The sequence below is a fragment of the Mobula hypostoma genome, chromosome 9 (assembly GCF_963921235.1).
Source record: "Mobula hypostoma chromosome 9, sMobHyp1.1, whole genome shotgun sequence".
Lineage (NCBI taxonomy): Eukaryota > Metazoa > Chordata > Chondrichthyes > Myliobatiformes > Myliobatidae > Mobula > Mobula hypostoma.
The window spans coordinates 53,752,927-53,766,292 of NC_086105.1; the positions used below are offsets into that span (position 1 = coordinate 53,752,927).

Consider the following 13,366-nt stretch of genomic DNA (forward strand, 5'->3'; position numbering starts at 1 on the left):
AATAAATCTGAATCTGAACCTCTTAGTCAACCAGACCAAACTCCCTTTGACATTTCCTTTTGTTTGCCCTCAAATATCTATCCATTTTTCCAGCCTCATGTTCATGGGTGCCACCGCTGTTTCCTCGACCCCCATTACAGTACTTAACCAATGACCATTCAACTACTGTTCCTAGTCTCGTTTTAATTGATGCTTCCTCCTTCCAACCTTAACTATCCAGCCCACTTCCCATTCTTGCAAACTGCCGCTCACCTCCATCTCCCCACCCTCTTAAAAATTCCACCAGTGTGCTAATGCCTCCAAATTCCACGTATATCTCCCAAGATTTTCCAGTTGAATATTTTTCAATCTTACCAACTTTCCAATCCTTCACATCACTGAAATAATGTTTCAGGCTACTGCACAGGATTGAAAGAAGCTACAGAAAGTTGTAAAACTAGTCCGCTCCACCTTGGGTACTAGCATCCACAGTATCCAAGACATCTTCAAGGAACAGTGTCTCTGAAAGGTGGCATCCATTATTAAGGATCCCCATCACCCAGGACATGCCTTCTTCTCATTGTTACCTTCAGGAAGGAGGTACAGAAACCTGAAGGCACAGGCTCATTGACTCAGGAACAGCTTCTTCCCCTCTGCCATCCGATTCCTAAATGGACATTGAACCCATGTACACTACCTTATTTTTTTATTGTTTCTGATTTTGCACTATATTTAATTGAATATATATATACTTAGTGTAGTTGATTTACTTATTTTTGCCTACATTATTATGTATTGCATTGAACTGCTGCTACTAAGTTAACAAATTTCACGACGTATGCCAGTGATATTAAATCTGATTCTGATTGTATTTCAGAATCAGGTTTAATATTGTGTGCATATGTCATGAAATTTGTTGTTATGCAGCAACAGTACAATGCAATAAAATCATTTCAAAACTGTAAATTACAGGAAGTATGTATATTTTAAAAGTTCAATTAAGTAAGTAGTGTAAAACAAGAGAGAAAGGAAGTAGTGAGATGGTGTTCATGGGTTCAATGTCCATTCAGAAATCTGATGGCAGAAGGGAAGAAGCTGTTCCTGAATCACTGAGTGTGAGCCTTCAGACTTCTGTATCTCCTCCCTGATGGTAACAGTGAGAAAAGGGCATGTCCTCGATGATGGGGATCCTTAATGATGTTTGTCACAGGCATTACTGTAAACAACCTCTCCTCATTGTTCTTTACCTTCCTCCAGCCTGTAAAACAACCAACCCCATACTTCTGTTCCAGCTCAGAGGTATCACAGCTGCCATTATTTCTCTAATGACAGAAGTAGGGAATAACAAGCAAAGTCTTTTCTTCCCCATTCTGCACTGTTATCTGATGTTTTCCCCCAGGATCCATCCTCAGGCATGTCTCGTCAACTGTATCTTGCAAAAAAAACACTGCCTCAGTCTACACAAGGCTAGTCTCCCTGTTATCTTCCTGACACATCTGCTTAGACTGTCCAACTCTTTATTCAGCAGCGGGGGGGGGGGGGCGGGGTGGAATCTCCTCCAACCAAATATCGGGATGACAGAAGTCTATGCCCTTTGGTCCTAGCCCACAGGATCCACTCTGTAGCCAACAATCTTATTCCTCGCACTGGCAACTGAAAGTGAACCAGACCATTTGAACACTACGTCTACACCGACACAAAGTCAGCTCAGTTCCATCCAGATGTTCCCACCATCTTCGACAGGCAGTGCCTCAAGAAGGTGACATCCATCATGAAGGAGCCTCACTACTTAGGACCTGCCCTCTTCCCAATCCGACCCTCAGGGAGGGGGTACAGGAGCTTGAAAAGCCACACACAGTCTCTTCCATCAGATTTCTGAACCCATGAACACCAGCGTGGAATTCCTCTTTGGCACTATCTATTTATTTAATTTCTTTTTATAATTTTTTATATCATAATCTGTACAGCCACCACAAAAACAACAAGTTTCACAACATGTATCAGTGATAATAAACCTCGTTCTGATTCTGATCCCTGTGACATTGGATGCAGCTCTGCTCATCCACTGCCGAAACCCTCACTCGGGTCTTTTTGCTTCTTAACATACATAATACATGAACGGAACAAGTAGAAGCAGAAAGAGGCCATTCAGCCCCTTGAGTCTACCCTACATTCAATTGATCATGGCTGAACCTTTACCCTAATCTTACTTTCCTGCTTACCACGCATATCCCCCGGCTTCTTTCATATCTAGAAATCTATGATATTTTTTTACTAATGGAATCGATGAATGAGCCTCCAGGGCCATCTGGGACAAAGAAATCCAAATGTTCACCTTCATCTGAGTGAAGAAATTTTTCTTTGTTTCAGTCCTTACTGACTCGCAATTACTTTAAAACTGGCCCTTAGTTCCAGAGCCCAGCTGGGGGAGACATCCTTCCCACTTCCATCCCATTAAGCCCATAAAGAAGATCACTCCTCATTCTTTTAAATTCTGGAGAAAACAGGTCTAGCCTTTTCAACATCTGTTCATGTGACAAACCTGGAAAGCAGTCTGGTGAATCTTTTCTGCAGTCCCTCAATAGGGAGCCTATCTCTTTTCAGGTAAAGAGACCAAAATTGTAAACAATACTCTGGGTGTGATCTCATTGGGTTTTATAATATCACAGTAGACAACTTTACTCTTGCACTCAAACCCAATACTGACCCTACATTCACCTTCCTAAACATTTTCTGTCCCTCTAGCCTGCTCTACCATTCAGTAAGAACATGGCTAATCCAATCTTGGCCTCAACACCATTTTCCCAAAATTTCCCCAAAATTCTTCAGAGATTACATTGCTGGGGCCTTATGCAATATCTTCGTGTCCACTCTAGCCGCTGAAGAGGTCCCAGAGGACTGGAGAGTCATTAATATTGTTCCATTATTTAAGAAGGGAAGTAGGGATAATCCTAAGAACTATAGACTGGTGAGTCTCGCATCAGTAGTAGGGAAGTTACTGGAGGGGATTCTTAGAGATAGGATTTACGAGTAATTGGAAAACCATGGCCTGATTAGAAAGAGCCAGCGTGGCTTTGTGTGGAGCAGTTGTGCCTTATTAATTTGAGGTTTTCTAGTAGCTGGCAAAGGTGAGAGATGAAGGTAGAGCTGTGGAAGTTGTCTGGATGGATTTTAGTAAGGCGTTTGACAAGGTTCCTCTAGGAGGCTTATCCAAAAGATTAAGGTGCATGGGACCCATGGTGAATTGTCAGTTTGGATTCAGAATTGGCTCACCCGTAGAAGACAGACAGTGGTGATCAGTGGGATTTAATCCGGCTGGAGGTTGTGAGTAGTGATGTTCTGTAGGGATCCATACAGCGACCTCTGCTGGTGGTGTTGTGGATAGAGAAGAAGACTGCCAAAAGATACAGTTGGATATAGATAAACTGCAGATATGGAGGAGATATGGCAGGTGGAGCTTAACCTGGCCTTTTTCATTTTGGGAGATTAAATGTGAAAAAATAGTACATAGTTAATGGCAAGGTCCTTAACAGTATTGATATACAGCGGGAGTTTCGAGTCTAAGATAAATGCTCCCTCAAAGTGTCTGCATGGATTGATGTGGCGCTTAAGGAGGGATATGACAAGCTCGCCTTTTTTAGTTGAGGAATTGAACTCAAGAGTCAGGAAGTTATTTGGTAGCTTTATAAAACTCTGGTTAGGCTGTACCTGGAGTATTGCATTCTGCTTTGGTTGTCCCATTATATGTGGAGGCTTTGGAGAGGATACAGAAGAGGTTTACCAGGATGTTGCCCAGATTGGAGGGCATGCCCTATAAGGAGCGGTTGAACAAATTTGAGTTGTTTTCTCTGGAACTGCAGATGCTGAGGGGAGACCTGATAGAGGTTTGTAAGATTGTGAAGTGCATAGATAAAGTAGGCAAACAGCATATTTACCCTAGGATTGAAATGTTCAATACCAGAAGGCATACATTGAAGGTGAGAGGGGCAAGTTCGAGTGAGATGTGTGGGGCAAGTTTACTTTGCACAGAAAATGGTGGGTACCTGGAATGCACTGCCTGGGGAGTGGTGGAGGCAAACAAGATTGGAGCATTCAAGAGGCTCTGAGATAGGCACATGAATGTGCAGGAAATAGAAGGAAGTGGACATTGTGTAGGCAGAAGGGATTAGTTCAGTGAGTATTTGATTAGTTTGGCACAGCATTGTGGGCTGAAGGGTCTGTTTCTGTGACAGTATTTTCAAATATCTGTCACTTTCTACTTTGAATATGAATACCAACTCCCCTCCATTGCGCCATGGGGTAGAGAATTCCAAAGAGTCACAGTCCTTTGAATGATGGAGGATTTTATTGAAATCTATTGAATATTGAAAGGGCTAGATAGAGTGGACATGGAGAGGATGTTTCCAATAGTGGGGGAATCTAGGACCATTCTCTTTGTGCTGCAACATTTTAGTAACTTATTTACAGGATGCTGCAGGGTAATTGAATGGGCCGCACTTGGAATATTGCGTGCAGTTCTGGTTGCTGCATTATAAGAAGGACACGGAGGCCTTAGAGAGGGTGCAGATGTTATCTGCCTTGATAAGGGGAAATAACCACAAGGAGAGATTAGACAAGCTTGGATTGTTTTCTCTGGAGTGTCAGAGGCTGAGAAGAGAATTGATAGAAATTATAAAATCAGGAGGGTCATAGATAGAGTCTCCTATTCCACAGGATGTATATGTCAAATACTATGCCATAGCTTTAAGGTGATGGGGAGGCGGTGAAGTTTAAAGGAAGTTAAGTATTAGGTAGGGTGGTCCATCAGAAACTATTTCCCAGGGCAGAAATATCAAATATTGGGCATAAGAGGAGAAAGTTTAAGGAGATTTATGGGGCAATATTGTTCTTTCCCAGAGAGTAATAGGTGCCTGAAACAGGCTGCGAGAGATGGTGGTGGAAGCAGATTCAACAGAGGCCATTTAGACTGCCACAATAACATGCAGGCAATGAACTGACGGAAGAGATTAGTTTAATCTGACACAGACACTGAGGGACAAACAGCATAGTCCAGTGTTGTCAATTTGAACAATGATGTTTCTAACTTCAACTTTCTTTTTGTTCTTTTCTCTAACAAACTGAATAACCTGGCATTTTCCCCACTGTGCTCTATCTGCCACGCTGTTGCTCCTCAGCCTGTCTATATCCTCTTGAAGTCATCCAAAATTCTGGACTCACTCTCACCGCCCCCCCCAACTGCTGTACTCAGCGATCTAGTTCTTAGATACACAGCAGTTCCGTTATAAGAGTCTCATTCTTGCCTTCTATTCCCTCTGTGACTCTGTCCTTTTCTCTGACATGTCCTCCAGCCCTCGACCTTTTCAAGATACCCGTGTTCCTCCAACACTGTCCTTGGGAACATCTTTGGTTTTAGTGGTGCACCTTTGGCGTCCTTGCTTTTTGCTGGAATGAGGGAATCGCTCTCTAACCACGCCACATCTCTGACAGACTGGGTGATTATAAAGCAACGTATGGCAATCTTGTTTGTAGAAACCATTCCGAGGAATCTTTTACCTGGCAGCCTGAGATTGAGTAGATCACACTGGTTGCTTCATCCACCTGGAGCAGTGCAAAGTGTGCATAGCCGGAGTGATCTTCTGGGATCGAGTAGATCTCTTTTCCAGTCACTAGGTTCCACAGACGTAGTGTGTGGTCAAACGAACCTGACACAGCTTGGGCCTTGTTATGAATCACTTTGATGCACCGTACCTCGGCTATCAGGGATAACAGATCACATGATCAGTGAGAAGCCAGAAATGGGGAGAGATATGGGGCATACACAAATGGGATTAGCATACATAGGCATTGTTTCACCTGAGCAAGGTGAGCTGAAGGTGTCATACTGAGTTCCCAGAGGCTATATTCCAATATCCTACTATATTCAGCCTTTGAATACAGGCTTCATCATAAACCTTCCTATTTTTGATTGCTCTGACCCTACACGCTGACCAACAGTTGTGGTACATTTAGACCTAAACTCTGTGCTCTGCCTAACTCTGTTAAACAGCCTTTTGTTTTTATCTCCTCTATTCAAATTTTGGATATACAACATGATAACAGGCCCTTCTGGTCCAACAAGCCTGCGCTGCCCAGCTACTTTAACCTAACTCCAAGTACACCTTTCAAGAAGGCAGCTCATCACCACCTTCTCAAGGGCAACTAGGGATGGGCAGTAAATGCTGGCTTAGCTGGCGAAGGCCACAACCCATAAATGAATAAATGAAAAAACATGTGACCAATTCATCTACTAGCCCGTACAACTTTGGAAGGTGGGAGGGAACCAAGAGCAGAGGGACCATGGAAGAAAGGGAATGAGGAGGGGTATCAGAGGGAGGAGATAAGCAGGTGAGGAAAAGAGAAGGAGAGAAGCTGGAAGCTGATTGGTCCACTGCCCTCTACTATCAAACTCCTTCTTCTTCAGACCTTCCACCTATCCCCTCCTAGCTTCTTGCTTCAAACAGCACCCACCCCACCCACCCACCTTTTCCCTCAACTGGTCTCACCTATCACCTGCCAGCTTGTACTCTTTCTCCTCTCCCCCACCTTCTCGTCTGGTACCGTAATATTCACTCAGGTTTCCGGGTCTACCAAGTGAGACAGGAAATGCACTGACTTCGAATAGGCATATTAATAATTTATTTACAAACAGTAAAAATTTGACCAAACATTCATGTTCCCCAGGTTACAAAGCTGAATACTCAACAAACATATATATATTCAATAAACATACTTAATTAAAAGTGTGCACAGAGCAAACCTTCCCAATGGTCTTACCTTAAGCAACAAAAGAAGAGATCAAGCCCCTTCCAAGTGTATCTTATATACCCAGGATATTTGAAACTGGACACCAGGCAGTTATCCAATGGGAAAAGCAGCTGCAGCTTCTAAACTAACCAATCACAACGGAAGCGACTTTCACCAATCAGAATAAGGCACACCCCCCACAGGAACAGGCACCTTCCCGAAGTCCTGTCCAGTCCTGATGAAGGGTCTCAGTCTGAAGTGCTGACTGTTGATTTCCCTCCATAGCTGCTGCCTGACCTGCTGAGTTACTCCAGTACTTGGCGAGTGTTGCTCAATTTTGTGAACCGGCAGTACTAACCAGTATAAATTATTAATTCTTAAAGAATTTAAGGTCACATTAAGAGCATTAAAAAGAGATTTGTCTCACCAGAATGACCCGTCATGGTGTGGATTATTTCAATATCCTGCAAATTCCATACGATCATCAGTCCATCCAGTGAGCCTGCCACCAGCACTGTGCGATCAGTACTTAGCTCCATCACACTGATACCTGTGAACACAGGGGAGTTAATGCCGCACAGGGAATAGAGGCAATTAAAAGGACTTTTTCTGGTTGGCTGCTGGTGACTGGTAGTATTCCGCAGAGGGTGGTATTGGGTTTGTTTATTTTGACATATATTAGTGATCTGGATGATGGAATTGATGGCTTTGTGACCAAGTTCACAGATGACGCAAATGATAGGTGGAGGAGCAGATAGTGTTGAAAAAGGTGGGAGTCTGTAGAAGGACTTCAAAGTTGAAAGTAAACTTATTATCAGAGTACATATATGTCACCATATACAACCCTGAGATTCATTTTCTTGCAGACATTCACAGAAAATACAAGAAACACAATAGAATCAATGAGAGATGGCATCCAACAGGACAGACAAACAACCAATGTGCAAAAGACAACGAACTGTCCAAATACAAAAAGAAAGGAATAATAATAATAAATAAATAAACAAACAATAAATATCGAGAACATGAGATAAAGAGTCCTATCGAACTCCGCTTTAAATATACCCAATGATTTGGCTTCCACAGCCAACTGTGGCAATGAATTCCATAGATTCACCACTCTAGCTAAAGAAATTTCTCCTCATCTCTGTTCTGAATGGTCATCCCTGTATTCTGAGTCTGTGCTCCCTTGATCCCAGACTCCCCCACTATAGGAAACATCTCTCCACATGCACTGTATCTAGGCCTTTTAATATTTGATAGGTTTCAGTGAGATTCCTCTCTCATTCTTCTCAACTCCAGTGTTTCTGATACATCAGCCCTTTCATTCCCAAACTTAATCTTGTGAATCTCCTCTGAATCCTTTTTAATGTCAGCACATCATTTCCTAAAGAAGGGGCCCAAAGCTGCTCACAAAAGTGTGATCTGACCAATGCCATATATAACCGCAGCATTACATCCTTGCTTTTATATTCTCGTCCTCTTGAAATGAATGCTAACAATGTATTTGCCTTCTTTACCACTGACTCAACCTTCAAGTTAACCCTTTGGGACTCCCAAGTCCCTTTGGACTTCTAATTTCTGAATTTGCTCCCTGTTCAGAAAATACACCTTTACTTCTTCTGACAAAGTGCATGACAATACATTTTCATATATCATATTCTAACCACCATTTCTTTGCCCATTCTCCTAATCCCTCAAAGTTGTTCTGCAATCTCCCTGTTTCGGCCATGCAACCTGTCCCTCCACCTATTTTCGTATCGTCTGCCAACTTGGCCACAAAGCCATTAGTTGCATCATTCAAATCCAAGTAGAAAAGAATAGAGTTTATTATCATTGACATATGTTGTGAAACACGTTGTTCTGTGGAAGCAGCACAGTGCAAGATATGAAACAATTGCTATAAGTTACAGGAGTAGTAAAGTGGAGCTCATGGGTTTGTGGGTCATTAGGAAACTGATGGCAGACAGGAAGAAGCTGTTCCTAAAACATTGGCTTTGGGGGTTGGGATTGGAGGGAGAAAGCAGGGGAAAGAGAAGGGATTGAAGAGGAAAATTATGGGTTGGGGAGAGTGAAAAGGGAAAAAGTTGGAGGATGCTGGGTAGGAGGATGGGAGGATATTTGGGAGGGGATAAGGAGGGAGAGAGGAGTGGGAAGAGGTAGAGGTTGCAAATGGGGAGGGAAAGAAGGTTGAGAAGGAGGGGAGAGGAGGAGAGTGGGAGGAGGTGAGGGAGAGGGAAAGGGTTTGAGGGGGTTGAGACAGGGCTGGGGGAGGGTTGGAGTTGCAGATCAGTCAGACCATTTCACTTCCATTTGCAGAGGGACTCACGGTTCTGTGGGCACAGTGACAGACCCTGACCGCACCCCTCTCCCACCCCCACTTACTAGCAGGAGGTGTTGGTACCTTTTCTGAAGCCGGTAAGTGTTGTCCGGAGCGGCCCACCGGGAGGCTGGAAGAAGCCACACAGTGGAGTAAAGATTGGGTTTGGGCACGAGGCGCACCATCTCCTACACTGCTGGCACAGCTCATCAACCATTGGGTACGAGCTCCTGAAGAAGTCGAGGCGAGCCAAGACCTCCATGTACAGAACACGCTCATCTGCAGAATAAATCCAAGACAGCAAGCTTGGTTCAAGTTAACTGAGGCAACTTAAGACTTCTAGTTTGCATACGTACAGTATTTGCAGGATAACATGTGCCGATGATGCCTTCAGGCGTCACCTTATCACAGTTAGGTTTCTGGTTTAGTAGGTCACAGTAATTAATATCGAGTCACATCATTCCCAACCAATTCTATTCGCCTTCAGAATCATCATGTCTTCCATTTGCTATAGTCGTGTGATTCATCCATCCCACTCCTAATGGAAGCAGTAGTCCATTCCATTTCTCATGACACTGTAATTCTACTGAGCCCGTAAGGAATAGAAAGCATTCTCCAATCTCAAATGAACACTTGTGTTCTGGATGGCTGTGATTATCCAGTGTATCTGCAATTGTTCTCACCTATGTCATTCTCCATGAAGTTTATCGTAGGCCAGATGAGTAACAGTGCATCCTGAACGAGCTGCACGTCGGGACAATCAACTTGACGGGTGCAAGCGTAAAAATCTTCCAGCACACACTTCATTCCCATGGCTTGCATTTTGCAAACTATCCATTCCATATTCCCTGAGAAATCAAAATAACCAGCGGCGTGAGTAATGTGCTGAAGTAGACCTTGGCGCAGTCTTTGGAGGAGTGAGTGGGGTCGTTAAATAGTGAGTGGGGAGAGTATCACCTGTGGAGAGAGGAGTTCTGGAGAAACTTGGCATGGCAGCGTAGCGATTAGTGTAATACTTTACAGCATCAGCATTCACATTCGAGGTTCAATTCCTGTGGCTGTCTCTAAGGAGTTTGGATGTCCTCCCTGAAACAGTGTGGATCTTCTTCAGTTTCCTCCAAAGACATATGGGTTAGGGTAAGTAAATTATGGGAATGCTATGTTGGCATTAGAAACATGACAACAATTGTGGGTTGCCCACAGCACACCCTTGAGCTGTGTTGGCTATTTCACTGCATGATTCGATGTTTTGATGTACATGTGACAAATAAAGTTGGATATTGGTACTGGGAGCTGTGATTTGAGAAACTTAGTGGACAATGATGTGGCAATAACTGATCAAAGAAAGAAACATAAGGTTTACTGCTGTTACTGGGACTCTAAAGCAGGGAAATGAAGGTGAGGAGCACAAATGGACAAGGCGAGGCACAGTATGTGACACAGGGCACAGCTAGTCAAGCTGCTGCCTTCCAGTTCAATCCTGACCTCGGATGGTATGTTGTGGAGTTTGCATGCTCTGCCTGTGACTGTGTGTGTTTGGTCCAGGAGTTCCAGTTTCCAGCCACATCACAAAGATGTGTGGTCTTGGTCGGTGCTGTAAGCTGCCTCTAGTGTTGGGTAGGTGCTCGAATCGGGAGGGAAATAAATGGCAGTCTGGAGAGAACAAAATGGAGTTGGTGTGGGAGGATGTTTAACGGTTGGTTGATTGTCCAGGTGCAGGTCTGTGCTCTAGGACTTGTCGAGCTAAAGGAGGGTAGTCAGACTCTAAAGATTTTGTACATTATGTCTCTACTGGGTTGCTATTTCACTGAAACTGTATCCAATCCCAATCTTACCATCCTTTCTTCATCCGTGTGCCTATCTGAGATGTTTTTATACTTATCTGTCTAGGTTCATCTTTACATGTAAATATTTTATAATCTTCTATACACATAGATACTACATTTGTAAATATAGATATCTATGAGTCCCAGTGGACATTGTAACAAAGAAGAACTTTTGAAGATGTGTCTCTGATGTGATGCATGAAACCTGGTGATAACTCTGCTCAAAGCCGTTCAGGTATACTGCAGGTACTTCACATTGAGTTTTGTAACAGTCAACACTGTGATTCTGCATGGCAGTGAGAATCACAGTCTTTTCACATATTTCCCGTGTATACCCATCCTTACCCAGAATCTCCTGTTTCAGCTCATCAATCCGACCAGCATTAACCAAATGGTTTGGCAGTTCACTCAGTTTTCGTAAGTTCACAACAGCATCCCCAAATGTCAGAGGCTGTGCAGAGACCTAGGAAACAAGCACATCCAATTCATTCCTTTACGTCATCCTACAAGTGGTGTCCATTCCGGCTGGGGTTCTCGTTCCCGATCAATTTTGGAAGACTGCTTTCTTTGAAATGCGGCAACAAATTGTAGTTGAATCATAATCCTATGTTTTATGGTCTTATAGTCCTCTGCCAACTGATTTCTAAATGACCATTGAACCCATGAACATGACCTTACTACTTTTTTATTTCTGTTCTTTGCATTACTTACTTTCAACTTAACTATTTAATATATATATATATATATATATACTTAATGTAACTCCTTTGTTATCTATATTTATTTATTAAGTATTTCATTGTACTTACTGTACTGCTGCCATAAAGTTAACAAATTTCACAACATATGCTGGTGATATTAAACCTGGTTCTGGTTCTGATTCTGATCATATCTGATGCTTTGTCCTGTGATGCTGCTGCAGCTAAGCTTTTCACTGTACCTGTGCACAGATGTACGTACCCTCGGCAATAATCTCGACTTTAAGCAGTTACTCTTAACTCATGCTGACAACTCTGCTTTTTGGTCCATGCCTGGACCGAGCCTGTGACGAGCTCTGGAGAAGAGTGGTATTAGCTGAGCCCAAAATGTGAGTTGGGTTGGTGAGCAGGTTATTGGTGAGTAAGTGCCACTTGATAACACTATCAACGACACTTCCATCACATTGCTGACAAATCAGAGTGGACTGATTGTCTAGTAATTAGTCAGATTGGATTCCTACTGCTTTTTTTTTGCGCGTAGGGCATACTGGGGCAACTTTCCACATTGTGAAGGAGATGCCAGTGTTGTAACTGTAAGGGACCAGCTTGCTGGGGCAACTTTCCACATTGTGAAGGGGATGCCAGTGTTGTAACTGTACGGGACCAGCTTGGCTGGATGTGCAACTCGTTCAGGAATGCAAGTATTCAGTGCCACTGCTGGGACAGAGTAACTGAATGCCGGGAGATTCCAGCATCTATAGTGGCTTTTGTTCTTACGTTGCAGCTGAGACATTGCACGGCCGTGTGCTCTTCCTGATGCAGGGAATTAAACTGGCAGGAGACCGGCTTCAGTGCTGGAATGAAGCCGAATAATCTGGGATGAACAGCAAGGGTCGGGCTAGCTGGTAAGTGAACGGACAGAGCCGAACTGCATCGGATTGTGAGTACGCATGCGGCTGAAAGTTTGTGCGGGCCCTGTTCGTCACTCCCGCCCTAAGTTGTCTGGCGTGTACCTACCATTACCTCATAATCGGTAAGAGTGTTTAATTAAACTTCCCCATTGTCATATTTGTGTTTCGTGTACCTTTCTGTCTGCATGCAATGTCTCATTCAGCTGTGGGAGTGTGATGGTCTTTCTTTTCCCCTGGCTCCACGTCCCCTTGAAGAAATCTGCCAGCACGGAGTGGCGTTTGATTTTCTCCTCTGTCGGGAGGTACATCTCGTGTACCACCTCTATGAATTGCCTGAAGGAAGTTAGAAAGCAAATATCTCACGTATAGTGAGGCAAGCCACAACATGTCAGAAATTTGAACTGGAGACAAGCAGAGGGTTGGGAACACACTACGGGCCAGGCAGCAGCTGTGAAGGGAGAAGCGAGTTTCAGATCAGTGACAAGAGAGAGAAAAGAGATTAGGAACAAGCTTTGTTCCCAATGCTGAGGATCGAATCAAAAGTTCAGAAGTTGAGGTTTGTTGGTCCAGCCCTGGATCCGCTCTGCGAGTCCACTGGGGTAGTTGAAGGCCCAGTGCCTGTGTGGCCAAGTCCAAATTGGAGTCTGTTGGAGGCCAAAGAACATGGCCTGTCTTGGGGTTAGAAGACAGTGTCTGTGTGTGGGAAGAAGGAAGGAACAAGGCTTGTTTTGTTGCTTGTTGTGTTCTGTTGACCATTGTGGACATGCTGTGTTGGCACTAGAATGTGTGACCTTACGCTGACTGCTATGATACCATGCTTCCCCCATGTAGAAAGGCTGAGTGAATGCT

At 43.7% G+C, this 13,366-nt stretch overlaps 1 protein-coding gene across 1 annotated transcript in view; it reads right to left on the reverse strand.

The window, feature by feature from the left end:
- The window catches only part of nwd1 (NACHT and WD repeat domain containing 1), a 78,105-nt gene that overhangs the window by 41,501 nt on the left and 23,238 nt on the right, over nt 1-13,366 (reverse strand). The window contains exons 7-12 of the mRNA XM_063059532.1: nt 12,691-12,850; nt 11,254-11,371; nt 9,766-9,930; nt 9,167-9,361; nt 7,190-7,312; nt 5,533-5,732 (exon numbers count right to left, since the gene is read on the reverse strand). Coding sequence (XP_062915602.1) covers nt 5,533-5,732; nt 7,190-7,312; nt 9,167-9,361; nt 9,766-9,930; nt 11,254-11,371; nt 12,691-12,850 — 961 coding nt within the window. The remainder of the gene's footprint in view (nt 1-5,532; nt 5,733-7,189; nt 7,313-9,166; nt 9,362-9,765; nt 9,931-11,253; nt 11,372-12,690; nt 12,851-13,366) is intronic.